Source organism: Pomacea canaliculata, linkage group LG9 (genome assembly GCF_003073045.1).
Source record: "Pomacea canaliculata isolate SZHN2017 linkage group LG9, ASM307304v1, whole genome shotgun sequence".
Lineage (NCBI taxonomy): Eukaryota > Metazoa > Mollusca > Gastropoda > Architaenioglossa > Ampullariidae > Pomacea > Pomacea canaliculata.
In genome coordinates, this window is record NC_037598.1 from 17,504,284 (window position 1) to 17,530,935 (window position 26,652).

Sequence of the window (26,652 nt, forward strand, 5' to 3'; positions counted from 1 at the left end):
GATGACTTGTATAGTTGAAACCTAAAATTAGTGGAAAATTCCCATATGATAAAAGCTGCCTAAGCTTTTCATGGATATGAAAGTAACCCAAAGTTAATGAAAAAATACATCTTAATTGTTTAAATCCAGAAATTCAAGTTAATGATCTTGTATTCTGCCATACACAAATTTTTTTTAAACCTTTTAATTAGGGTGGTGTGCACTGTAATTCTACCTTCATTAAAGAATTGTAGCAGTCTTTTGAAAATGAGCAAGGGAAGGAGAGATAGTTGCTGGTTCTTAACATGCAATGGAGACTATAGCATGTAAAGGGGAAGGGGCATCAAATTTTAAAATATCAGCACCAAATAACACTTTATTATCATAATAATACCATTACCATTATAAAAAATTGTAACTTCCTGAAATCAGATCTATAAGATTTGCTCTCATGCAATGCCAATCTTTCATTATCTAAATAGATGGGTCAAAACCCTTAACTATTCTTATTTAGTTCACACCTGCAGATGCCAAAGTCTTTGCAGGTACAGCTCAATGGCATCAATTTTGTTCATACTGAATAAATTTGAGTAGCAGTGTCAATGTACACTTTACAGGCATGTGTTATTTTTTTCCTTTTGTTACATCTGCTTTAGTTTTTACCTTACATTCTCACCACAGTCAGTAGTATTTGCAACACGCTAGCAATAGTGAGTACATTGTAACACATCATTTTTATAGACACACCCTATCAAGAAGGATCTAAATTCTAGGATGCCATTCTGTATGGTGTCCAAAATCCATATTTTTACACAAAAATCTAGCAGATATTGAATGAAAATATTAAGTGCATTTTCATACACCATTACCCCCTCCCCAATGTATTTTTGAAATATTGTAATTCAAAACAAGTAAAAAATGTATAGCCAGACATCTTCTACGCCCTTCTGTCACATTTTTGGCGACTAATGTAAATTGACTGGTGTTCGAGATGTTGACATCACATCAACACAACCTGCAAAATGCATGCTTGTTTGGATATCTGCTTGATTTTATAAATTTTATTTTTATTGACAGAAGGAACGTTGATATTGTCTTCAATGAGACAGAGGTCTCTCTTGGCAACTCACTTCAGTGGCATGGTTAAACATGCTAATTATAAAGTGGAACTGGTTGGTTGGAAACAAAGATCAAGTACCTAATAATTTTTTTAAATGATCAGTTATCAATGTAATAACAGTTTAAAAAAAATATTTCTGTATATTTCAGATGTTTCCATACCAAATTACAGAAAAATCATATAGCAGAAATCTCAGCTTTGGAGCAACACTTTACTCGTTTTGTCTCCAGCAGCCTCTTTCAAGGGTCAGTTTTAAACTGGCTTTTTATCCAATGTTTTATTTCTTTCCAAACAGAAACCACAATAAAAGTAAACCATGATTTCTACCAAGTATACACTAAGTTTATACAATTACTGTGCAGGCATAGGATACTGGTGTACTAGGGGAAGAAAATGCAACCAGCAAATAAGCTCTATTACAGAGCTTCACTTTGTAAACTTAAAACTATACACTGATCCGTTCCAGCAAAACAGTAACTGCACTGCAAAGCGACAAAAACTGACACTTCTGCATATGCGACATTCACACACACTTTCCAGTTTTAAAAGGAAATTTTATAACTGATCACCTCATCTGAAAAAGAACTACCTTTAAATCTGACAAGAAAGTAGGACAGTTAATATCCCAGAGGGAAAATAGGTGACACTTTATAATCCACAGGAATACAGATTTATAAACAACTTCACAAAGAAATACTTTCATCAACAAATCACCCTGCCATTTTCGTATCATTAAGTCATTAATATAAAAGTGACAGCAAAATACAAATCGTTCACCATTAAAATTGCTTTTTAGAAGGCAATGACTTGTGAACAAATAAACCTTAATATAATGCTTTAGTATTCTTCCATAGGTACTTCTTGCACTGAAATTTGCATGGAGTCTGAATTATGAGATGCTTCTTCTATCACTGCATTGTCTTTTTCTATGTGGGTATTAAGTTCACTGACTGAATCTGTAGTGCCAACATCCATACATTCAACAACAGAAGTGTCCATGTTTTCTTGCTTACTCAAAGTCTCTTCCTCAATGATAACTGCTCTGGCTATTTCTGGTGGACATGAAGTGGTGTCTGACAAGTTTGATGATTCAACTGCAATAGCATCAAAGGAAGAGGCAACTTCTGTTGAACAGCCTTCTGCTGAAATGTCTAAAGAACTGTCTTCACGATTACAAAGTGTGTGTTCGTGTTCGTATCTGGTTGTACCATCAAGACAAGTTACTTCTTCATGTTTCACTAGTTCTTCAGCACTCTGTGTTGCCTTTTCACTACCTTCATTTACCTGATCCAGAACAGTCAGGCTGGTTTTATCTGATACTTTTTCACAACAAAGATGAGACCCTTCAAGAACACCAACAGACATCCTTTTGTATGACTCTGACCCTTCCAATACAGTGGCTGGAAAGAAAAGTAGAAACACTTGCATGAGATGACTATATGATTACACAACATAAGAGGCTAAGAGCCTCAGTTTTAAGAACGACTTTTTATATTTACATAAGTATATTAGTTTGAGAATAGGTAAACAACAACAACAACAAAAAAAGAGAGAGAGAGAATTGATTCTTCTGACACTCCACAAAAAGCAGAAGCATTTCAGCTTTAAGTTAAGAAACCTATATTGGCGTCCCTTTAACTAAGGTAAACATTCTTCAATTCAGTCCTAGTGGAGCATAGGGCCGTAAAGGCCAACATTACTAAATACCTTTTTGTAAACTGTCATTTCATAATTAACTTGTCTGAAAAATATTTTCCTCATTAGCTTCAAAATAAAAGATGGATATTGCTTTGCAAAAAGATAATGATGTGAAATGAATTTTTTTTGTCATGTTCTTTAAAAATCTCTGCCAACTATAGAGCATTTGTAACATTTGGGTGCAACTAGGAGGCTAAAAAAAAAAAAATTAAGCAGCTTAAAATACAATTTAAAATTCACAATATTTTGCAGCTTTCAATTCTAATGTGTTAAAATGATACTGTGCAATTTCTAATGCATACAAACATGCATAAAAATATGATCTAAAAAATCAACTGATTAAAAAAATTAGGTTCCCAGGTCTTTGTCAGAAAATTCTGCTAGTTACATGAAACAATCACTTAACCTATGCTGTACGGTATGAAAAGGATATATATACTGTGCAGATTAGCTTACCCCACTTGTGACATGCTGTTATTTTTCCATTAATTTGATATTCAAAAGTTTAAAAAAAAAAGAAACACATATGATATATATATATATTTGAAGTCTAATGTATATTCCAATATTTTGTTGACACTTATTTGTATATGTGGCTTGCCACTATAAAATGAATTCTAACTGGGAAACATGGTCTTTAAAAAAAAAAAGTAAAATCTACAGGTTTTGAGCTTTTATTTGATACTAAAATTGTTTTCCTGGTCCCAAAATTGAGTTTTACAGGTTTGGTGAGAAAGTACGGTATAAGGTAACCGGTACACTCCAAAAATTTAAATCCATATTTTAAATATCTTTAAGGGTGTTTTAATATAGAGTAACAAAACAACATAAATATAGCATTTTAAAACTGTTTTTGAGTACCTAAAGTGAAAATTGTGACTTTAATCAACCTTTTTGTTTCAAAACGTACAAGTATTTTAAAAAATCATGTACACAATACCATAAGTCATACACCAAAGGTTTTTGGTTTTTTTGTAAACTAGAGGCACTGATATAAAAAGTGATGCATTTGCCTTTTTGATATCTCAAGATTTCTAGGAGATATAAGAAATCAAACATGGTACCCCCTGACTCAGTGTGAATGTGGCAATTAAAGATTTAGAAAAGTGTTAATTTTATCAAAAATAATGTTTATACCATAATCTCATATGCATCACTTTGTAGCTTATGCATTTCTAAACAAAACTGCAAAATTTTACTGCTGTAGCACAAGCCAATCTTGAGAAATAGATTTTTTAGTTAAGGACTGGTTGTCAAAAGCGGCAAACAGAGAAATTCAAGCATAAAGATTTAAAACAAATATATCTTGTATTAGATCATTTTTGAAAAATATATTTCAGTGTTTATATGCTACATTTGACATCCTACTATATAATTTTAGTCTATCCTAGTATGCCAGGACTATAAATTTCACCCCAACAGCTTTCTTGCTCGGAAACTATCAACTTTTTGTTGTGTTCTCTTCTTTGTTTTCTCAGTGTCTATGTTTTATAAAAAGCCTTATGATCAGCTTGCCTTGCAGATTAAGCACCGTTTTACTTATATTCCATGCAAACTCACTTATTTGTTTTAATGGTCTGTTGTTCATCGTCACATAATATGAGGTTGACATTTTTCATCACCGCATAACCTAATTGAAAATTCCACTAGGTACCTGATACTGTTCAGGTTTCATTTCTAAGTAACCGTGAACAAATAGTTATAGAAAACAAATATCTATCGGAAAACTTTTATAATTTGTTCGTCCCAAATGAGGAAAAAGATCCAGAAATGTTTAATATATCGTAAAATAAGTGTACTTATTGTGTGAAAACTGTGAGGGGGAAGGGGGCGGAGGAAGAAATGAAAGCATTTATGGACTCGCTATATAAAATGTTCGGTATGTCGCACTGCCACGTTTCATTAATATAATCAAAAACTTTGCAAATCTGAAACTTTTAAACATACAACAGATTTTACTATCGGAATTTCGTTAAATCGTCAGAAACGTTCGTTACTTTTACATCATCGCGATGTCATTTCGGCACGTGGTATTTCCAAACGCTCGTTTTATTTCGCTGTGAAGTCGCTGCATTTCGCTTTTACACCTTCTGGGAATGTTTATCACACCAAGATTTATTCTTTTCACTAATAAATTAGACGATATTCAGCGAACTATGCGTCAAGAGCAAACCGAGTTGCAATTAATCAACAAATAGCAGCCATTTTGGAGACGACGGAAGTGCTCATTGTTAGGGTTACAAACCAATCGGATCACGTCGTTTTAACTTTTGTACCGGAAACCACGATATAAGCCAATGGCAGTCGACGATACGAAAAAGGGTGACCTGGTTTAGTTAAAAATAGCTTGAAAACTATTGATAGCATTGGCCTTTGACTTGCATAGTTAGCTAGGGGAGAGAATGCCGTTTCAAACGGTATACAACATGTCGGCTTTCGCGCTATCGTCGCATGCGTAACCAAGGCTCAAACAAGAGCCATTTTCGGTATCAGCACGAGGCTTGGAGATAAAATTAGTTAGGGCAGGTGTGAAAAATTATTTTATTTAGCATCAAAACATACATTTTTCAACAAAAAAACCCCGGAATCTGTTTTATTATATGTCAAAGTATGCAAATACGGTGTTATCTCAAATTTGACCACGACACCCCAAAATCGCTATTTTCACGAGGCGCAGTGTACCGTATAAGTCATTTTGATAAAACCAGGTTCAAAGTTTTTGAAAAGTCCCACAAGGCTTTTCCTTAGCAATGTCTACTTCTAACAGTTCAGCATGTATATTTTGCACAATGATAAAACATCATGCTACATTATTTCAATAATAAAAAAAAAAGCATAGCACTGAATATTTGTAAGTTTTGCATTCTGCTGGTATTGTTAGGATTACAAACCAAATGGATCATATCACTTTAAATGAAGGGGGGGGGGGATAATAATTTTAATTAATTTTAATGAAAATTTTCCCTTGTCAAAGAGCGGGGGACTTTCAATAGAAACGAAAAACGTGACAAGTCTCTGTGTTGGTCACTTAAATGTGCAGTCAGTCTGCAACAAGGCTGTGGACATTCATGATTTAGTGTTGGATAATGACTTTGATGTATTTTTCGTCAGAGACATGGTTAAAAGAGATAGGTGATGAATCAGTAATCAAAGACCTTACGCCACAGGGCTATACATTTGCACAAAATCCCAGGAGTGGGGGTGGAGTTGGAGTTTTATTTAAAGTACATTTGAAATTTACAGTGTTGAAGAGACAAACACAGTACAGGTCCTTTGAGTACATAACAGCAAGACTGACATTAGCCAAGCAGACATTAGAGATCATTTGTTTGTATAGACCTCCTCCATCGAAAAAGAATCAGCTTTCCGATTCTCTGTTTCATGAGGAATTTACTATGCTGCTGGACAGTTTACTCACAAAGGAGAAAAATCTTATTTTGGGGGATGTAAATTTTCACTTTGATAGACCTCAAGATAGTGATGTGAAGCGGTTGATTGAGGCTTTAGATAGCCGTGGTCTTTGTCAGCTGATTGATAAACCAACTCATAGACTTGGACACATTCTTGACTGGGTTATCACTCGTGCGCCATCAGAGTCACTGGTCAAGTCAGCTGTTGTCGAGGATTTTTTGATTTCAGACCATTTTGTGCAGTCCTTGGTGACTGATCTTTTTCGACCAAGGCGTAGAAAGACATCTGTTTTGTGTAGAAATTTGAAGAAGGTTGACCTGAACGCTTTCAGAGAAGACCTGCTGTTATTAGATCCTCCCACAGATGTAAATGAGTTAGCAGAGTTATATAATCAGACTTTACTAGAGCTGCTTGATAAGCATGCGCCTGCAGTCAGCAAAATTGTTGTAGATAGACCAGATTGTGCGTGGTTTTGTGAGGGGGTGAGTGAAGCCAAGAAACAGAGACGGCTGGCAGAGAAAAAGTGGAGGAGGACCAAACTTGAGATTGACAGACAGCTGTATAAGTTAGCCAGAAATAAATATGTTTGTGCTGTAAAAAAGGCTAAGTCGCTATTCGTGCAAGAGCAGCTAGAGGCTGCGAGTGGAAATCCCAGAAAGATTTTTGACATTGTGAACAGCTTGTTGGGTAAGAACGGAACTAGTCCGGTTCTTCCTGAGGTGGATGTCAAGTCAGCTGCTGATCAGCTGTCTTCCTTCTTTGTTAAGGTTAGACACCGGTCGAAAAAAAATTTTTTTTGTTTCACGGGATAGCGCGGATTTTTTTGTATCAGCTATTTAGCCCTTGAATGAAGTTTCAAAAAATGGTTTTACTGCACTCGTCGCGCTATCGGTTGCCATGGAAACAATCCAAAATGGCGCCAAAACAAACAATTTTAAAAGCTAAAAACTTCTTCAATTTTGTGAGTAGACTCAAAATTCTTTTTGAAATAGTTACCTAAAAGACAGATCTACATTTCTATGATAAAGAATTTGCGAATTCCTCTTAGTTTTTTTTTTATAATTTTTTTTGTAAAAAAGTGTGTTAAATTTTAAGAAATTTTGATGTAAAACGGTATAACTACCAAACTACTAAGTAATTTTTAAAAATCTATCATAGAAATGTTTAAATTTGTATGAAGAAAAGCTCAACCAAATTGCAGATCTATATCTCTTGTCAAAAAGAAGGAGTTAGCTTTTGAAGTAAACAGTCTCTAACCAAAACAAGGAACTGAGAAATCGCGGAAAGAAAAACTGAAAGCTTAGTAACTTCTAAACTACTCAATATTTTTTTAAAAGCTCTCATAGGAATGTTTAAATATGAATAAAGAAAACTTCAACCCAATTTTAGGCCTGTATCACATGCCAATATAAAGTTATAAGCTTTTGAACTAAACAAGCTTACTAAAACAAGAAACTGAAAAGGCGAAGGAAAACTAAGTGAAAGCTTAGTAACTACTAAACCACTAAATATTTTGTAAAAAGCTCTCACTGAAATGTTTACATATGTATGAAGAAAACTTCATTCAAATTTTAGGCCTGTATCACATGTCAATATAAAGTTATAGGGATTTTAAGTAAACAAACTGTAACAAAAACAATGAACGGAAAAAGCGCGAGCAGAAATATCAAGCTTAGTAACTTTGTTTTATCTAAGCCTTTCATGTAATTTACCTGCTGAATGAAAAATATAACCATCTTTCAATGTGTTACTACATATAACTTTAACATTACTAATAAAATTAATTATTTTATTCACTTTTAGAAAAGTCAACATGGTTGTGTTGTGTACCCAAATGCTGACCAGGCTTCAGAGAAGTACACAGTAATAAAAACAATGGTGTTTGCAAACATTGAGCAACACAGTTATAGGTTTAGTTAGTTATATAGAAGTTCAGTGTCCACTAGCTTCATGGTTTTTGCCATCTTTGGTCTTTTGCTATCTAACATTTAGTGATGATGTCGCATATTGCTTCCAATTTTTGCGAGCATCTACTGAAGTAGCAGCATTAGTAGGAAACACTCTCATCTTTCTTAGCCTTCAGGTGCAGGGTGATGTGATGAACATCAATTAAAGAAATTATTTCAAAAGCTTATAGGGGAGTATAACCAATTCTTGCAGCCCTATGCTCCACTGGGGGCAAATAGGAATAAGAATAACCTATTCATGAAATCTAGAGATACATCACTGGTGCACCAGAATTTAAGCAGCTGCTCATGTTCTGTTCCTCTGTATGCTAGGATTATTTTATGAATTACCTCTGTAGTCACATGGATTAAAGATGGTTGATTTTTGTGGCTAGGGGGTATCTTATTTTCTGTCAAAGATTTCTGGGAAAAGCACTATAGCTGTCTGGTCTTTTAGGGGGCTGACAATGATGTGCTCTCTAGACACTGAATGGCTTCAAACTTGACTAGATAGCAGTTTTCATTGTTTGTTAGGAATGTTACACATAATTGTCTTCACATTCTGTTTGTTACATTTGGATGGAGTAAGACCATCCAACCCCCACCCAACCTTTGTTATCTGTGCAAATGATGTAAGCTCTGTTTCCCTACATTCCTGACAAAGTACATAAATAACTAGCATTGCAAGTTGACTCAAATGTGTAAATGTTCGCATCTAGTCCTGATTACTACCGAGATTTGCAGCAGAAATGAAAACTTCGCTTTATTTTCAGCTCGCTTACCACATGATTGATGGTGTTTTCGACAGCCGAATTCGGTTCACTAAGTTACTTTTTTTAGCTGCTACGACGGTCTAAGAATGTCCACGTGGTTTTTATTTTTTTGCATGTGGTATTGTGAGAAGAAATGAGCGTCTGACAGGCACAATAAACATTTAATATTAACGTTAATGTCTTAGAAAAGAAAATATCCCAGAACAAGCTTTGAGTTGCTTCGCCATTTGTTTATACATCCGGAGGCCATGACAGTTGCCTTGTGGGATACCCGAGCACAGCCGAAGCGTGTTCGTGTGCCCTATGACCCCGTCTAGGTCGGCATTAGTGAATTCTGATTGGCTATATGCAAAGTATGTTACGCATGCGTCCATATAAGGAAGTTTCCGACCCTTTGTGTTGTCTAGAAAAGAGCTTGTATCATAGCTTGGGGCCTTCTAAGGGTTTTGACTCAGCCTTTGTTTGAAAATTCATGTCCTGACCTTTCGACCGATATACGATGTGACACAGTTGCCCACGTGGCGAGGTGTGTTGCTATGTCTCAAACATTCTCTATTCTCGCTAATTCTGCGCTCGGGAAAAGTAAATAGGATAGAAGTAGATGTTTTCATTGACAAAATAGACATATTTCTAGATTATTCTATGAAAAACCACTTGGCGAGTGAATAGAACAAAATATGAACTTTGACAGTATGAAGTAATCTGAAAATGGCCAAAATGAAAAATTTTTGACAATTTTTCGACCGGTGTCTGGCCTTAATAAGATAAAGGAAATTAGTGCTGGACTTGAGAGTGCAGCTTGTGAGTTGCCAGAGTGTGAGGAAGATTATTCTGTGCCATTTGCTGGTGTTCCGCTGACTTCTTTTACGTGTATTGATGAGAGTTACTTGAGGAAACTTGTAGCGAGATCAACTAAAACTTCATGTGCCGTGGATCCTGTACCAACTATATTTATTCTTCAACTTCTGGACATTTTATTTCCTGTCATCTTGGACATTATTAATGCCAGTTTGAGAGCAGGATGTGTTCCACGGTGTTTTAAACAGGCTGTTGTGAAGCCCTTGTTGAAGAAAACGAACCTGGATCTGGATCTGGAACGACTGTAAAAACTATCGTCCAGTGTCAAATTTATCATATATTTCCAAGCTACTGGAGAGGGTGGTTGCAGAGCAGCTTATGACCCATTTTATAAATTATGGCTGCCTAGATAAATTTCAGTCAGCGCATCGTCCTGGCTTCAGCACAGAAACTGCTCTTCTTCGTGTGACAAATGACATTCTTTGTAGTGTCAACTCTGGCAACTTAGTGCTGTTAGTATTACTTGACCTGAGTAGTGCGTTTGACACCATCAACCACCACATGCTGCTCCAGAGACTGTCGTCAGAGGCTGGTATCCAGGGCGCTGCACTGCAGTGGATTGCCTCCTATCTTGCCGAGAGATCTCAGAGAGTGATTGTCGGCTCTGCAAGCTCTGAGGCAGTTCCTCTGGTGTGTGGCGTACCACAGGGCTCTGTTTTGGGTCCATTATTATTTTCGCTATATGTTTCACAGCTTGGACGGGTCATTGAACGCTTTCAGATGGGACGTCAGTTCTTTGCGGACGATACACAGATTCTGAGCAGTTTCCCCCCCCCGACCCGGCAGTGGCTAGGGTTGCGCTTCAACGACTTGAATCTTGTTGTGTTGCGGTGAAGGCGTGGATGACCAGGAAACTCAATGACGACAAGACAGAAGTGTTACTGTGTGGCCCCAGGGCCAGACGGGAGCAGATTGGCATTAGTGCCGTGCAGGTCGGTGATGCCTCCATAGCCTTTGCTGACTGTGTACGGGATCTAGGGCTGTTTATTGATGCAGAGCTCTCCATGTGCAACCATGTCAATTCTGTTGTGGCTAAGTCCTACTACTTTTTGAGGACTTTAGGTAGACTACGGCCCATGCTGACTCAAGCTGCTGCAAACTCACTTGCTGTGGCTACCATCACATCACGATTGGACTATTGTAACAGTGCATTGTGGGGTATACCTGCTACTCAGTTGGATCGGCTCCAAAGAGTTCAAAACACAGCTGCCAGGATTGTCACCCGTGCAAAGTCGTCCACTGAGCACATCACCCCGATCCTACAGAGCCTTCATTGGCTCCCAATGAACAAGCGTATTGACCACAAAGTACTTTCCATTGCCCAGTCCTGCATGTCTAAAACTGCTCCTGACTATTTGCAGGAAATAGTTCCTCCGTACCAGCCGTCACGTAGCCTGCGCTCAGGCTCCCAGTCACGCTTCTGTCTCCCTGCAGAGGAAGACACCAACAAGAAGCGCACTGGAGCCAGGGCCTTCAAAAATGCGGCACCTAAGCTGTGGAATGCTCTGCCATCGTCACTCTCCACCATCACCTCACCAACCACGTTCCGCAAGAAACTGAAAACCCATCTGTTTCTTTCAAGCCAGTCTTAAACTACCAAGAAACACTTCTGTCCATTTTTTTACTTTTCCTGGTGTTTTATATATTTGTTCACTTTTTTGTTCTTCATTTGTTCTTTTTTCTGCGCAACGAGCATTCTTCGGAATGGATACCTGCGCGTTACAAATCGCCATCATCATCATCATCATCAAATAGGTGTTTTACACTATGCCAGCAACTATGGCTATATCACGGCAAGGCAGCCAACCAGATGCCATGTGCAGAGAAATAACAGCATGCCCGAGATGAGAGCTGAACTCAGGATAGCCAACCTTCACTGTATATGTCACTTTAAATGCTTTACCAGAAACTACCATATAAACCAATAACTGAATTCGGAAAGAGGGGGGAGAGGCTGAGAAAGTTGAAGGAAAGCTTTTCAGCTAATTTTTTAGCACAGGCCTTTCACTTACATAGCTAGTTAGGAGACAGAATGCACATTCCAATGATATACATATCATGCTTTGCACGATGTGCATAATCAAGGCTCAAATAATACCCATTTTCCGCATAAGTGTGATGCTATAAAATTTAGTGAGTATAGATGTGAAAAATGCATTAGTTTACCATCAAAACACATACTTTATAACAAAAAGCACAGGTGACCCTCATGCATTATATATCGAAGTATCAAAGTCTGACGTTGTCTTTAATTCGACTAGCCCCCCCCCCCCAAACTGCCATTTTCTCAAGCCTTTCATCTTTAAAAAAATACATACATATCATGAAATACTTACCACAGGGGTCTGCAATAACTGTTGCTTTGTCACTGTAAAATCCTGATGTCTGCTGACAGCCTTCCGTAATCAATGAAGCTTCAGTAGGTGCCTCACACTGAGGTGATTCTTCTAACTGAGCATCATTACCTCTTACTGTTTCTACATGTTCAGTCCTTTCTGAACACTCAAAACCAATCATACCTGACTTAACAACTAATTGTGCATCATCACCATTAAATATGGTATTAAAGTTAGCAGAATCTACAGCACCAGCTTTGCATTCTTCAGTTGTTGTCTCTGATGCCGTAGTTGAAATGTGAATGATCTGGCCTAAGTTTGCCGCAGGTAGAGGGATGCTATCTTTTGGTTCGGGTGACTTTGCAACCTCAAGGATGGATGCAGAGGTTGGGGCATCAGTTGTTGTGCACTCTCCACTTGCATTCCATGTTGAGGATGGACTGGTGTTGTTCCATGCTGGAACAGGGGGTGTGCCTTGTGGAGTGCTGGAGTCTGCTTGCTGGAAACTGGCAGTGTCCATTCCATTCACCATGCTTTTTGACTCAGATACCACCTTTCTGTCAAACAAAATCAATCTGTATATTTTTTTTAAAAACCAAAATAGTGCACTCTTAGCCTGATGCTATCAGAAACAAATGTTTTCAAGTCAATGATACATTAAAAATTGGCATTATTTTTGTAATAACAAAAAAGGGGACAGCAAAAAGGCCTATCTAGTAGTTACTAATGACCCTCATTAAGACAGGTCAACACAAGACCTCAGTCATCAAAGGTAACCTTCTCACAGAAAAACAATGAGATGGTTGTGGAAGGTTTTATGTGATATTCTCCAAGATCACACTGAGCAGCACAAATGATAGGGGCATCCTCAATGTATGCCCACTGCAGCTCCTATCTGGTTATCCAGCAGTGCTGCACTTGTTGAGCTATTATGCAGCCCATCAATGATTTGAAGAAGACTTTCTTGGATATTGAATTTTAGAATTACATGCCACTCTGGCGAATCATTTTTGAAATCTATGAAGTTGTGATAGATGTCCAACCGATGCTGAAGATTCTTCTCTGCAAGGATGTGACAACTGAAATCTACTCAACTGTGCTTCTACCTGGTCTGAAGCCAGTGTCATCTGAGATCATGTACTTGATGATGTCATCCTAGGAGTTTTTACAGGATAAGTAGGGAACAGTTGCGGAAATGCAAACATGTTTGTAGTCTTCAATCTAAGGATGTGGTATATCAGAGGGGCTTTGTGAGTTATATAACAATAGCACATCATATTTATAGAATTTTATACCTTTACTTTTTTTTTTCTGGATTTACATTTTTAAGAAATCTGTGTCACAAATGTAGCACAGGGGGTCAGGATTAACAAATGTTCCTTTTCACTTTTAGGGATTTGTGTGCAACTGCAAGAAGAACTCACCTTCCAAATGGATCAACTGTGCTGACAACCAGGACGTTCTGAAACAAGACATTTGAAAGAGACCTAAGTGATTGTTGTTCTTATTATACTACAATTCAGGAGAAGGGGAACCCAACTGATAACTAAAATTGACACAAAATACAGCCTTAATTTCCTCAAGATTTTCTTTTTTCTGTATGTAGTGGCCATATACACATCAGATGGATGTGACTAGTATGTAGCAGCAGCAAAGATGGCTCAATTGAACACACATCTCTCTCCATGAACATTAGTGGAAAGCCAGTTCATTTTTGTTTAATTAAAAGGCATGCGTAACTATTTTTATACCAAAAAAAAAAAAAAAAAAAAAAAAACCCAAATAAAAACCAATTAAAACTACTGTGTCCTATGCGGTGCTAGTAATAAAAATACACTTATACCACAGCTTACATCAGTTGTTAAAGAGTTACTGGCTACCATAAACCTGATATGTCATTTGTTTTAGGAAAAAAAAAATCTCTTTGTTTCTATTGCTTATATGAAGTTATATTTTTATATACAACAGAATACAGTGAACAATATTTTAGTAACTTCAAAAGAAATTCAAGCTGTATATGAAATTAGGTATATCTTTCTTGTTTTTACTCATGTGTAGGGGTGGGACCCAAACATATTCAAAGATCATTTTATAACTGAAACTGAAGCCAATTAAAAAAAAAAGTGTGACAAAATTACTTTTTCTAGGCCCCGAAGAAATTTATCACATCTCTTGTAATGTCTTCTGGGATCAGTCAGCAGCTCACATAAACGCTGAATGGTGAATGGGGCACTGAAACATAAGCACAAGTTCCTGTTTAAAATGCAAACAACCCATGTAGTAGCTGATTAGCAAGTAGCATCTACTGCTTCCTTATCTCCTATAATACATTCCACTCGTGCAGTGACTGTATTGTATACAGCCTAAACAAAATTTTGTCAACTGAGCAAGGGGAGAGAGTGTGGTCTTTGTCTCCATATTTCTAGACTAATCTTAGTTTTGTTGAAGCTTTAGCCCCTATCTTTCAATCCTTTCCCAGTCTTGGATACCAGATATACCATCAGTCTCATTAAATGTACATCAGTAAAATGTTTTTCCACAGTGCTTAAAACGTACAGTAACATGGTTTACAAAGTACTGCTTTAGAATTTATAGTATCTGATAAAATAATTTTTATTAAAATTTTTTGCTTTTCAGTATGTTTGCATAATTCTAAAATGCAAACCATCTGCTGTTTAGCATATTGGACAACCTTACGCAAGTCTGATACCCATAAGTGTGATGCCACACAAAATAGAGCAACACCAGATCTGACTTCCACCTAACAAAATGATCATGAGATCAGTCCACTTCCTTGATAGGTGCATCACCTGCTATTGCTCCCAAACACCTTGCCAAGGTGAAAAAAAAGGGCCCCACCGCCCTGTAGATACTTCCCAGAGGCATAGGTTAAGGGAGATAAATGGGTGCTTAATAAGGCATCAGGTCATAAGCTTCACACAATGGAAGTACTGGCCAAGACCCCACTATTGGTTAGAGGACATTATCACGTGTCCAGTCATGGTAAGCACTAACAGATCCAGCTAGGCAGAGATCAGAATGAACAGAGTACAACTGATGAAGGTGCAGTGCTTTAAGTACCTGGGTGTAGCCCGTTCCAAAGAAGGTGGCTATGTGATGGACATATGTTTCAAGATTATAACAGCGAAGACCAGACTAAGCCAAATTTGTGACAGCAAAAGCGTCAGCTCTACAAGTGTCTGGCAATGCTAATCACACTGTACAGCTGCAAGGACCTTGCTTATAAAAATATGAGCAATGGATCCAAAATTTTGAAATGAAATACTTTAGGAGACTCCTCCCTGTTATCCTAGAGGGAGCAAAAGATGAGTTCATACACAGCCCAGTCACCTGTCTGTCATTGCCATGGCAAACAGGAAAAAAGTTGGGTGACTAACATGAAAGAAACTGCAGGCACATAGCTGGTGTGGGTTCACCTCTGTTGCGCACCATCATGACTTAAAGATGAATGAATGATAGGGAAACCTTAGTTAGTGTTGCATTGGCTGAAGTCAGGCCTGGTCCCAGAGATCATGTAAGGGACAGTGTGTGTACAGTGCATGATCACCCCGACTGTCAAACAATAAACCCCTCGGCTAAATCTGGCAGGAATCTCGCAAGGCTGACATCTATGATAACTCTATAGTCATCATTATATATATATATAATATTATATAATATTTTCTCAGGAATAAATTCTTCAAGACTTTCTACAGTGAAGACATTGATGATTTACAATGAAAGAAAACCTATCAGATTTTCTGTCCCCAGTAAAATGACTTGAGCGATCTACTATTTAAATACTAGCTGAATTAATTTGGTTGCATATCTAATGTTATTTTATTTTGAATTTGGAATTATTTTGAAATAATTACTGCTACTGCTTTCTTTGTGTACAACTATCATCAGTAAAACTTATAGAACACAAAGAATAACTATATGGCAGTAAATTTATGTCATCTTGGTGTGCCACAATTTGCATAGTTTCATTGTTGTTTAGCTTGCATGATGATGATGATGATGATGATGTAGTTTTATAACGCCCTAATATCCGCATCACAAAGATGCGCTCAACAGCGAATGTGATCCTGTAGATATGCAGACGCAAGGTCGTAAAGACAGCCATATGTCAAAGTTAACAATTTGTGCTCAATTCTTTTCTCCACAGGAAGCCAATGTAGGTCACGTAGTACAGGAGTAATTCAACATCTAAACCAGCAGGAGTTTTCTAAAAACTGATCCAGTGTTTATCACATTAAAAACTAGTCAACACTATCTTTATGTCTTCAGCAGAAAAAGCAAACTGTCTTGAAAATAAGACTGTACAGAAGCTCTTCACATCTTATACTGATAAAAAAACCATGGGTGTAGGTCAATGAGAAGGGATATTGTTGTTTGTGTTTGTGACATGATTTAATAGTTATTAATATACAATGGAACCATGTGAAGAAAAGCATTTTTTCAACACTGAATTTTCCCTCTTTGAAATGCTGGGTGTGGCTACCACAAAACAAAACAAGCAACACTACCAAGTTCTTACATACTGCTATACATATTTATCAGACACAACAGTATTCAAATAGTTTGTACAATTTTAATTTTAAATATCTATTAAGACTGTTAGAAAGAACACTTTTATAAAACAAATGGGTAAAATAGATAAACATAGAGAAAACATTGTTACAAAAAAGACGTACCCATGGAATTTTTGAACTGTATCCATTATGCGGCTTCTGACAACTTCACTGCGAACATTTTCTACATTAGGGCAAGGAGGCAAATGATCAGATCCATACTCTTCACAGAACTGAATCATCACTTGTTCCATCTTTGCAAGAATCAACACCTTAAGCTGAGACCATGGAAATCTGTGAAAGCAAGCAATAAAAACAATGTATCCAACAAGATATGCATCAAATTAACTCATTTTTCCAACCAAGAAGCAGAAGAATTAGATGGCTGATTATTCCTAAATCTTTTATAGATAAGCCACGGCACATGGCTTGCCCTTGTGGATTAACAAAGTTGTACTGTTATCACTTCACAAATAACAAGGAAAACTGCTCATTCAAGCTGTTGTCAATTCAGCCACTTACGACAATGCAGAATTGTTTTCAGTTTGACAATAGTCACTAAATGATATTCATATTAAGCAGCTACCATAACAACAGAAACAGGTCTTCCATCCCAAGGAGGATAACAAAAGAATAAAGGACTACTGGGGCCAAAATTAAATTGTGCTGGCATTTTCTGCATCGCTATACCAGAGAGCTGGCCGATCTCAGGCAAGCGCCGCGCATGCGACATTTGTGCTGACATTTGCACAGACTACACACACATTCTGAAAGGCACACGTTGCATAAAAACAAAGGGCAAGACACACTTGCAATGTAGGTGTGACATTGCGCCCCTGATTTGTAATTACCGTCCGCTTGTATGTCATCAACAATCTCCAGGATGTCATTACATCAAAATCCTAATTGTTGATAGAGTGTTAAATCATCCCATGAATCAATGACATTAGTTTGATAGCGAAATATTCTGTCTCTGCAAAAATTTCTTTCAACTTCATACATAATCAAGTATACAGCAGCCATCTTTAGCAAGCCTCACATGAGTTGCAGGAGGGGAGAGCCACCTCTACACTTAGGGGTGGAATCACCCGTTGACACACGACTTGACCTTTGCCGAACATAAAGGGTGGGTGAACCTTTGATGGACTCTAAATGCCCTAGTGGCACGATGCAATTTCGTCCCCTGAACTATACTACGCACAGAAAGTTAAGGTTTTCGTGTTTTGTGAAACATTAAATTAAAAATTTTAGTGGAGTAAAATACAGTGGAATGAACTGGAAACTTTTTTGGGGTCAGGTTTCTCTGTCAAAGAAAAGTTCAAAAAAAAAAAAAAAAGGTAAAGGTTATCCTATAACCTTTCTAAAGTTGTTCGGGTGCGAGGTTTATGAGCTCTTACTTTTCTTGGGGACAACTTTATTTATATAGTGATAATGCTGAAATATTCCTTCTACTGTTCGCCGACAAACCAACAAAAAATTTACAATTAACGATAAACTTCAAGCCTTTCAGAATTTCTTCATATTATTTCATTTATGAAGTGCTCTGTGCTTTCTGACACTACCCTGTTCACATTATAGTGTGTGAAATAGGCACTTATTTGAAGAAGGTTTTATCTGCTGATGCAAAATTCTAGGAAAGAGTAAGAATGTATGTCTGATCATGAGCAGGAGAATAATAAAGCATCTGATGTGAATCTTCATTCGTAAGTACAATGCAAATTATATTCTACAGCATGCTTTGGACAATAATTGTACCTACCAGGCAAATCTTCATTTAAGACAGCACCAATTATTCTCTGGACTTGAATTGGTGAAAAGCAATCATAGATAAGACTACAGATTAAAAAGTCCCAATATTTACAATGAAAATCGACAATACAGATTTTTTTAATCGAAATTATGAAAATCCTGATATCCTTCCTCCTCACCTATTAAATGCTAACTACCGAGCTATCTGCTCCAGTTAGGCATTGACTACATGAAACCAGTAGTAAATATTTACGAGAATATAATAATATAATACAGCACTATAATGGTGCTTTTAATTTATTAAAAGAGGGGGGGGGGAGTTAACTGCTTGCTTTAAAATTTATTAGTTTAAAAAGAAATTACTTTAAAAGAGAAACTAAAGGCTTTTTGCATACTTACAGCGTCTCGCCTGTTTTCGCGACTTGTTTCAGAAACTGCTCCAATAGAGGCGAGATTTCTTTCGTCTGTTTTCGATTGAAGTCTGCAAAATAGATACAGCAGAAATAGACAAAAGTGTTCTGAAGATAAAAATATGATATATAGCTTTAAGTGAAATAGAAGTACAAACCGTTTAAAGCGTCTAAAAGTTCTTCTCGGTTTTCCATTGTATTATTTCAACAAGCAGTTGGCTCATCAAGGTCGACAAATGGCGTGCAGGATGTGACGTACTGAGACGTGTTGCATAGGCTTAGCGAATCGAGCGAAGCTAGCCAATCGAGCCCAAGCGTTCAGCAACGCGGGCGCTCACCACGGATGCCCGCGGGCGCTTAAAATGGCGGCTTCTAGCGAAGTTGAGAATCAAATCAAATCAAAACAGACTTTATTGTCTGTCCAGGAGACCCAGGACAGAAATTTGTCTTCGCTCACAAGGGCAGGCATACATTCTCATACAGACATTTAACCAGGGATGGGGAGTAGCTGTAGCCTGCTGTAGCCTATGCTACAGCTACATTTTAGAAAGTAGCCGTAGCTTGGCTACATGTTGGCTACTTTCACGACCATTCGTCGACAGCGTGTCAGCAAGACGACAACAGCCACTGCTCTCACTGCTCGGTGTTGTGACAGCCAGACACCCACGTCTCTCGCACGCTCAGTAACCGGAAGTACTGTGTCGTCCATGTAGCGGGAGCGGTATTTTGTTTCATTTGAAAAACGAAGATGGACGTACCCATCAATTTCAAGCCTTATTTGAAATTTTTTACATTTTGCGAAGCCACAAAATGTGGGTATAGTTTCAAATGCAAGAATGGGTGCGGCAGCACGAAAAAGTACTCAACGAACAAGACGTCGGCGTTTAATTTGAGAACGCACTTGCAGGTAATTTCGTTGAGATTTTCATCGATGTTCATTCTTCATGTTCTTGCTTGTCTGCTTTTGGAATAGAGGAGTGTACATGTTGTAAAGATTGTGGAAAGGTAAGGGGTTGCATCAACGTGATTACCGCATGGGCGACGACTGATCAAACTGCTGTCTCTACCGTTTCTGTACTATCTATTTAGTCTTTGTCATAAAGTGTGTGTGTGTGTGTTTTGGTTTGTTTGTATGAAAAGAGCATGGAGGACGTTTGAACAGTATGGTGGCTTGAAGGATTTTATATTTAATGCTAGTAATTTAATATGACAATAAGCTTGGTAGAAACTTGCTGTGATTGTGAATGGACTTCTAAAATTTTGTTTCATTTTCATGTGTTTATTTTAGAGGAAACACCCACTGCTTGCCAGGCAGTTGACTCAAGACTTGAAAACGTCTCGAAAGCGGAAAAGGGAAGACAACGACCAACCCTCTGTCTCGAAGCTCTTCAAAGTGGAACACAAGAGTACCGTCAGCAAAGCAGACGTCAATTCCGCCGTCCTTGATTACCTGTTGGAATGCAACCTGTCCTTCATGCTGGAGAACGAGAAGTTTTCAAAGTTCGTGTCCAGACTCAGGAAACCCAGTTAATGAGCAGGAAAACGGCGAACCAAATGTTGGAGGTAAGTTTTACTATTTTTTTTTTCTTCCTTTTTTGTTTGTTTTACTAGTTTTATTTTAATTAAGGTGATGTATCCACAATTAATATCTTTTGTTCTTGGTCACATAACTCAAATTTCATGTGCTAAAATTGCATTGTGCATTGTGTTTCAGGAAAAGATGGCTGAGCTGAAGAAGAAAATTATCGGTGAACTGGAGAATGTGGAGCATGTATGCATCACTGCAGATTGCTGGACTGCTCATCGAAGGCAAGTTTTTTAATTTTTTAATTCAATGTTTAATTTCAGTTGGTATTTGTTTTTCATCTATAAAGAATATTTTGATGCCAATGTAAATTAGGGTTAAGTTTTAATGTTACTTTTCCTTTCTTGTGTTTCAGGTCATTCTTGGGAGTTACCTGCCATTTTTTGGAAGGCTATGAAAGAAAATCCTTTGCGTTGGCCTGCAAAAGAGTGAAAGGTTCGCACACCCATGATGTCCTAGCCACGCAGCTCAACTCGATCGTGAGAGAGTACAAGATCCAGAACAAAGTTGTTCGCATTGTGACGGACAACGCATTAAACTTCAGGTGTGTACATGTATTATGATGATTATGTACGTTACTGCACTGCTGTATATATCTAGGATGAGCAAGCAGGCTGTGGGCGAGGTACTTCCAATGTGAAGATTCTTATGTTACCACTTTCAGGGTTCCCAGGTCCTTGCAAGGTCCTTTTAAGTCCTTTTATATTGAATTTTCGCCAAAAGGCCTTTTAAGTCCTTTTATTTGCCATGCGGTCCTTTCAAATTCTCACACAGGTCCTTACATTTTCTCTGTGACCCTTTTAAGTCCTTTTATCGATAAAATATTACCACAAATTTATTTCCGGAGTCGACTTTGGCGCAAAATACCGACGATTTTTCGCCGCATTGCTATTTTAATCACATGACTACCCAGTCTCGCTCGCGGCGGGAACGTCCTTTTCGGCCTTTCGCAAGTTCACTCTCGTCGTGTCGACCACATTTCTTTGTCTGCTTAACAATTTGAAAGATGCCGGGGAAGTGCTATTTTCAGGAGAAGTGGCTAAAGGAAGACAAGTATAAAGATTGGTTAATAAAAGACTCGAGCAATAAACATTTGGCATGATGTGCTGCCTGCAAAATATCTCTGAATCTTTCATCAATGGGCGAAAGTATTCTGAAACAGCACATGGTTACCGAAAGACTCCAAAGGCAAATAAAAGTATTTCTGAAAGATGCGCGCTTTTGTGTAACTGATTACTTTCGTCATCGAGAACATCCACAGCCCGCTCAAAATCAGACGGCACCGACCAGCTCTGCAAGTGTGTCCAGTAAGTTGACAATTATTTATCTTTAGCGATTCATTTAGTTAACGATGTGGGTACTTAGAAAAACACATTAAATTAAAGCGTGCATAACATTTTGCGGTTTTTTTCCATTCTTTATTAAGCCTATCGTCTAATTTACGGTGAAGCCAATAGCTTAAAGATCAGTAAATAGCAAAGAATTATTTAAATTAAAAAGTTGAGATTTTCATTTTCTCATGATTCGAACTACAAATAGAGTTTTATGCAATCACAAATGTTACTACAGCTTTGCTGCAGAAAATTGATCTGAATTTTTGGCATCTGATCAGGAAAGATTAAAAAGAAAGTATAATTAATAATGTATGCTTATTATCCTATTTTACCAGCAAATACATTATTTTTTGGATTTTTAAATCAAACAATTTAACATTAAAGCTAAATCAGTTAGCTGAAAATAACTTTCATTTTCAACTATGCTGCCATCTTTATACTTTAACTTAGTTTAGTATTATTTATATTATCATGTCATTAATTATTGCTTTTTGAAACCTGTCTTTTATTCAGACAACATAATGTTTACAGACATAATGGTAACTTAAATGTTTTCTTTGAATAGGTTTCGTGATGAGCAATGAACGATTGAAGGCAGAGATCCTGTGGACTCTAAAGATTGTGGAATCACACTACAGTTTCAGATCTGCTGAAAAGTCTGCTGAACTGTTTCGACTTATGTTTCCAGACAGCCAAGTAGCTGCAGAATTTAAGTGCGGTCAAACAAAAGCCAGTTATCTAACTTCATTTGGGCTTGCTCCTCACTTTTCGAAATTGCTTCTGGACTGTGTAAATTCGTCGCCTGAGTATGTTCTTTTGTTTGATGAATCTTCTAACCATAAGACTCAAACTAAACAGCTGGATTTCCATGTTTGTTACTGGAGTGACAATGCTGTAAGGCCTCATTACCTGACCTCGGAATTTTTGGGTCATTCCGCGGCCATAGACCTTCAACAAAAGTTCAATAAGGTAATTAGCGAATCAAACTTCAAGCAAGCTAATTTACTTCAAATTTCTATGGATGGACCTTCTGTAAACCTAAACCTTCTTGAGAAAATTAATAACGACATGATTACCAATCACAATGTTGGTTTGTTAAATGTGGGCAGCTGTGGACTCCATGTTATGCACAATGCATTTAGGCGTGGGTGCGAGGCTTCTCAATGGGAGCTTGAGTCATTTCTTACATCTGCTTATATCTTGTTCAGAGACAGCCCAGCCAGAAGAGAAGATTATAGGTTATGTCAAGAAATTGTATTGTTTAGTATTGGTAAAGCTGTAGGGGTGACAAAGAATTGAATTTCATCAATGAAACTTTTGCTTATAGTAGATGGATTGCTTTGTCATTTTTTAATCTTAATCTTATGTGTATTAGTTTATCATGCTGTTTATGTAAAAGCATGTTTGCATGTGTTACATATATGTATAATAAGAATGCTTAAATAATATCTCAACGTTAAAAATAAATGGGCTGTAATGCTTGACAGTTTCGACTCATTCCATCTTTGGTTTAGCATTAGGATCATACTCTTTTCATTCCTCATCTGATCCTCCAAGCCTTGGCATTCCTTCTAGTCACAAGAAAATGTTTAGTCTACACATCTGTACAACACTAGTTGCCCTTCCGTATTCGCAAAAAACACTCTTTTTTCAAAAGGTCTTTAGAAACTTACTCTTTCTTGAACTTTGATCTTCTAGTACTACTGTGCATAGCTCTATTTCTCTCTCTCTCTCTTCCTGTTAGAGTGTGTGTGCGAGAGAGAGACACGTGAACTGACTTTTGTATTACACCAAAGAATGGCTTTCAGGTTTTGCAATTATTATTACTTAGATTTCTAGAAAACTTGGAACATTAACGGTGTATGTTATCAGCGCGCTAAGGACACTTTTTAAGTTATCTAATCTAAATATGGGCAGACAGGCATCAAAATTAACTCTTTGATTATTTATTACTAGAATACATGTATTTGAGAACATAGAGAAGACCACAGATTCATAAATAATACATCTTTCCGACCACACAAGAGAAAAACTTAAGCATTGATGACTGTCACTTAGGTCCTTATGAATGCATGAAAGGTCCTTTTAAGGTCCTTTTTTGGCACCATCCCTGATCCCTGGGAACCCTGCACTTTATTTTTTTTAAAAACAAAAGTAGTTTGTTCTGTGTGGCCAAGTGCACTTCAGATTATTTAATGATTTCCGTTGCATTTTGTTTTCCAGGGTGTTTGGTCAGGATCAGTCACCAGAAGACGCAGACAGTGATGAGGAAGAGGAGAACATCACTTCTGTGGAGTTCCTGCCAGGGGAATCAACATCTGTTGTACTGCCCCCTCACCAGCGTTGTGCAGCCCACACGCTTAACCTGGTCGCAAGCAAGGACAGTGAGGCTGCCCTTCAGGACGGTGCATTCCGAACTGCCAGCAGATCCCTGTTTGCAAAAGCTCAAGCTGTCTGGAATAAGCAGTCCAGAGCTGTCTGCTGCAGGTAATTCATTTGTTTACTAACAAAATTGTTTCACTTCCCCCTCCTCCTCCCACCCACCCCAGTCTTTTTTAGAATTAATTTTGTATGTTTTGAGTGTGTGTGTTTGTAATGTGTGTTTATTTTATTTTTTTTATGTCCAACAGAGAGCATTCAAGAGGCTATGGGACGGCAGATGATCATTCCAAACCAAAGCCGCTGGAATTCTACGTATGACGCCGTCCAATGCCTTCAAGACCTCACGGCTGAGCAGCTGACCAAGTTAGCAGATGCCCTTGGCCTCCCAAGGTTTACCCCCAGAGACCAGCTCTTCATGAAAGAGTTTGTTATGGTAAGTTTTTTTTTATGTATTATTGCAAAATTTTTCATTGAGCTAAGCTATACCATTTTTCAAATTATTCCCCTTGGTTCAGGGTTAGATGTCAACACACACACAGGTATGTGGTTGCTTCCCTTTTTTCCCTCCTTTGAAAATGGGGTTCAACATTTGGTTATTTGTTTGTTGCAGGTGATGGGGCCTCTTGCCAGATGCCTCGACTACTTGCAGGGCGAGAAGTGCGTGGGCTTGGGACACCTCCTGCCTCAGCTCAACACCCTCAAGATCCGCATCGAGCAACAGAAGTCCAAGCTAGAAATCTGTGGTCCCCTGGCTACTGCTGTCCTGAATGGGTTGGAGACCAGATTTGCTGATGCCTATAAGGACCAAGACACCCTGCTTGCAACTGTGTCGAACCCAAGGTGAGGGAGAGTTTTCGTTATTTCAATGTATTTTTTCTTCATTTATAAGCTACTCTGTGTCACTGCTCTTTTGAGAATGAGAAGAATGTGAAGCGCTTAGAGCTCAGATTAAACGAGAACAAGCGCTATACAAATATTAGAAATAATAAATAAAAAAATAAACTTTTAACTGGGGGGTGGGGGGAGGGGGATGTTGATTAAAAAAAAACAAAAACATAATATTCACAGTCACTGGTCTTTTGACACTTGCGTACAAATCAAAATAAGTACATAAAAACCAGTACATTTTATAAAATTAATTAAAAAACAACAATAAGAAAAAAAAATTTAACCAAATTAAACAAAGCATTAATTATTGTGCATATTATTGTTTCAGGTGCTAGTTGATGTGGACTGGGGACCAAACCCTGCGTGAGAAATGCAGATCCCTCTTGACTGCAGAGGCAGCATTGATCAACACGCCAGTCCAATCCCCAACCAAGTGCTCAGACGAACAGGCAGACTTCATCATTTATGAAGAAGTTACCGGCACCCCTGAGACAACTACCTTCCTGATGTCTGGATTGTCAGAATGTCAATGAACTGGACAAATTGTTAGGAACGCTGTTTTTTTTATCACACTTTCTCTCACTACACGCACGCGTCCCCTTGCGTGTTCTTCCAATCACTTATCACAAAGATTTGTCATGGGAATCAAAACTTTAAACCAATTAACATTAACTAAATACAAAGTCCATAGGTCTTCCAGTTCCCCAAAACGGACAATCCACACACTCTAGTCCGCTACTGATCCTTTCTCCCAACCGTCTCTGTATCCACACGTACAGTTTCTCCCAACCGTCTCTGTATCCACACATGCAGTTTCTCAGCTCCTCTGTTTTCACATCCATTTCCTCTCCTCCATAAATTCTTCCCTCCCCTCTCTAAAACTACCTTTTTTTTTTTTTTTTTTTTTTTGTCGTTCGCCTGATCACGCTTGGAGTCCAGCTCTTAAGATGAAACTGGTGGTCTTCTGTAGAGTCTCCACTGGCCCGTACAGCTTGTTTTGCAGGGTCTCCGACTGTGGCCACGTCTCTTCCCTCAGGGTATGGAGGTTCCTACACTCCTGTAGGATGTGTTCTACAGTCTGGTCTGCTTCTCCACATGGGCATCTCGGGGACGGCACGAGGTGTAACTTCCTGTGTAGGTGATGAAGCAGCCTGTTGTGCCCGGTCCTGAGGCGGAAGATAGCGAGCTGGTCCGGTCTGGACAGCTGATGGTAACTGTCCCGTGGTTGCTGTGGCCTGTACAGAGACTTAATGATGGTTTTCATCTCTGACATGTTGACTGCATTGTCTTCTTGCTCGTCCTCTGCACCCAACTTAGCCATCCTGTCAGCTTCCTCATTCCCATCTATCCCGCAGTGTGATGGAATCCACTGTAGAGCTGTTCTGAGGCACTTGATGTTTGTTGTTGACTGCCTGCAGCACCGACAGAGCATTGGTCAGGAAGACCATCTGGCTGTCATGGTCTGCTCTGCTGCTGATGATGTTTGCTGCGTGGACCAGGGCTTCTACTTCTGCTCTATAGTTTGTACAGAGGAGCCAGTTGGTATTGCTGCTGCCTGCCACTGTCCATTTGGAACTGGATGTACACGCCGCCCCTCCCCTCTGGATAG

At 38.2% G+C, this 26,652-nt stretch overlaps 2 protein-coding genes across 2 annotated transcripts; one reads left to right on the forward strand and one right to left on the reverse strand.

The window, feature by feature from the left end:
- Positions 1-335: 335 nt before the first annotated feature.
- Positions 336-19,313, reverse strand: LOC112571641 (serine/threonine-protein phosphatase 4 regulatory subunit 2-B-like). The gene is made up of 7 exons (XM_025250790.1): positions 19,013-19,313; positions 18,844-18,925; positions 16,819-16,989; positions 14,260-14,353; positions 13,546-13,583; positions 12,122-12,678; positions 336-2,499 (listed from the first exon to the last, which is right to left on the reverse strand). The coding sequence occupies exons 1-7, from the start codon at positions 19,047-19,049 to the stop codon at positions 1,937-1,939; spliced, it is 1,542 nt and encodes a 513-aa protein (XP_025106575.1). The 5' UTR covers positions 19,050-19,313; the 3' UTR covers positions 336-1,936.
- Positions 19,314-20,360: 1,047 nt separating this feature from the next.
- On the forward strand, positions 20,361-24,935 carry LOC112571645. The gene is made up of 6 exons (XM_025250800.1): positions 20,361-20,417; positions 20,569-20,663; positions 20,795-20,983; positions 23,997-24,260; positions 24,404-24,588; positions 24,766-24,935. The coding sequence occupies exons 1-5, from the start codon at positions 20,385-20,387 to the stop codon at positions 24,471-24,473; spliced, it is 651 nt and encodes a 216-aa protein (XP_025106585.1). The 5' UTR covers positions 20,361-20,384; the 3' UTR covers positions 24,474-24,588; positions 24,766-24,935.
- The last annotated feature ends 1,717 nt before the right edge of the window (positions 24,936-26,652 follow it).

What these genes read in the sequence shown, in the direction of transcription:
- LOC112571641 (XM_025250790.1), bottom strand. Translation starts at nt 19,049, where the DNA reads ATGGAAAACCGAGAAGAACTTTTAGACGCTTTAAACG. An exon ending in TTCTTCGGGGCCTAGAAAAA is followed by an intron (nt 13,584 to 14,259) that starts GTAATTTTGTCA and finishes GTCTTGTTTCAG; the next exon opens with AACGTCCTGGTTGTCAGCAC. An exon ending in ACAGTTGATCCATTTGGAAG is followed by an intron (nt 12,679 to 13,545) that starts GTGAGTTCTTCT and finishes TTTGTTTGACAG; the next exon opens with AAAGGTGGTATCTGAGTCAA.
- LOC112571645 (XM_025250800.1), top strand. Translation starts at nt 20,385, where the DNA reads ATGAGCAGGAAAACGGCGAACCAAATGTTGGAG. An exon ending in CGGCGAACCAAATGTTGGAG is followed by an intron (nt 20,418 to 20,568) that starts GTAAGTTTTACT and finishes ATTGTGTTTCAG; the next exon opens with GAAAAGATGGCTGAGCTGAA. An exon ending in TCCAGAGCTGTCTGCTGCAG is followed by an intron (nt 24,261 to 24,403) that starts GTAATTCATTTG and finishes TATGTCCAACAG; the next exon opens with AGAGCATTCAAGAGGCTATG.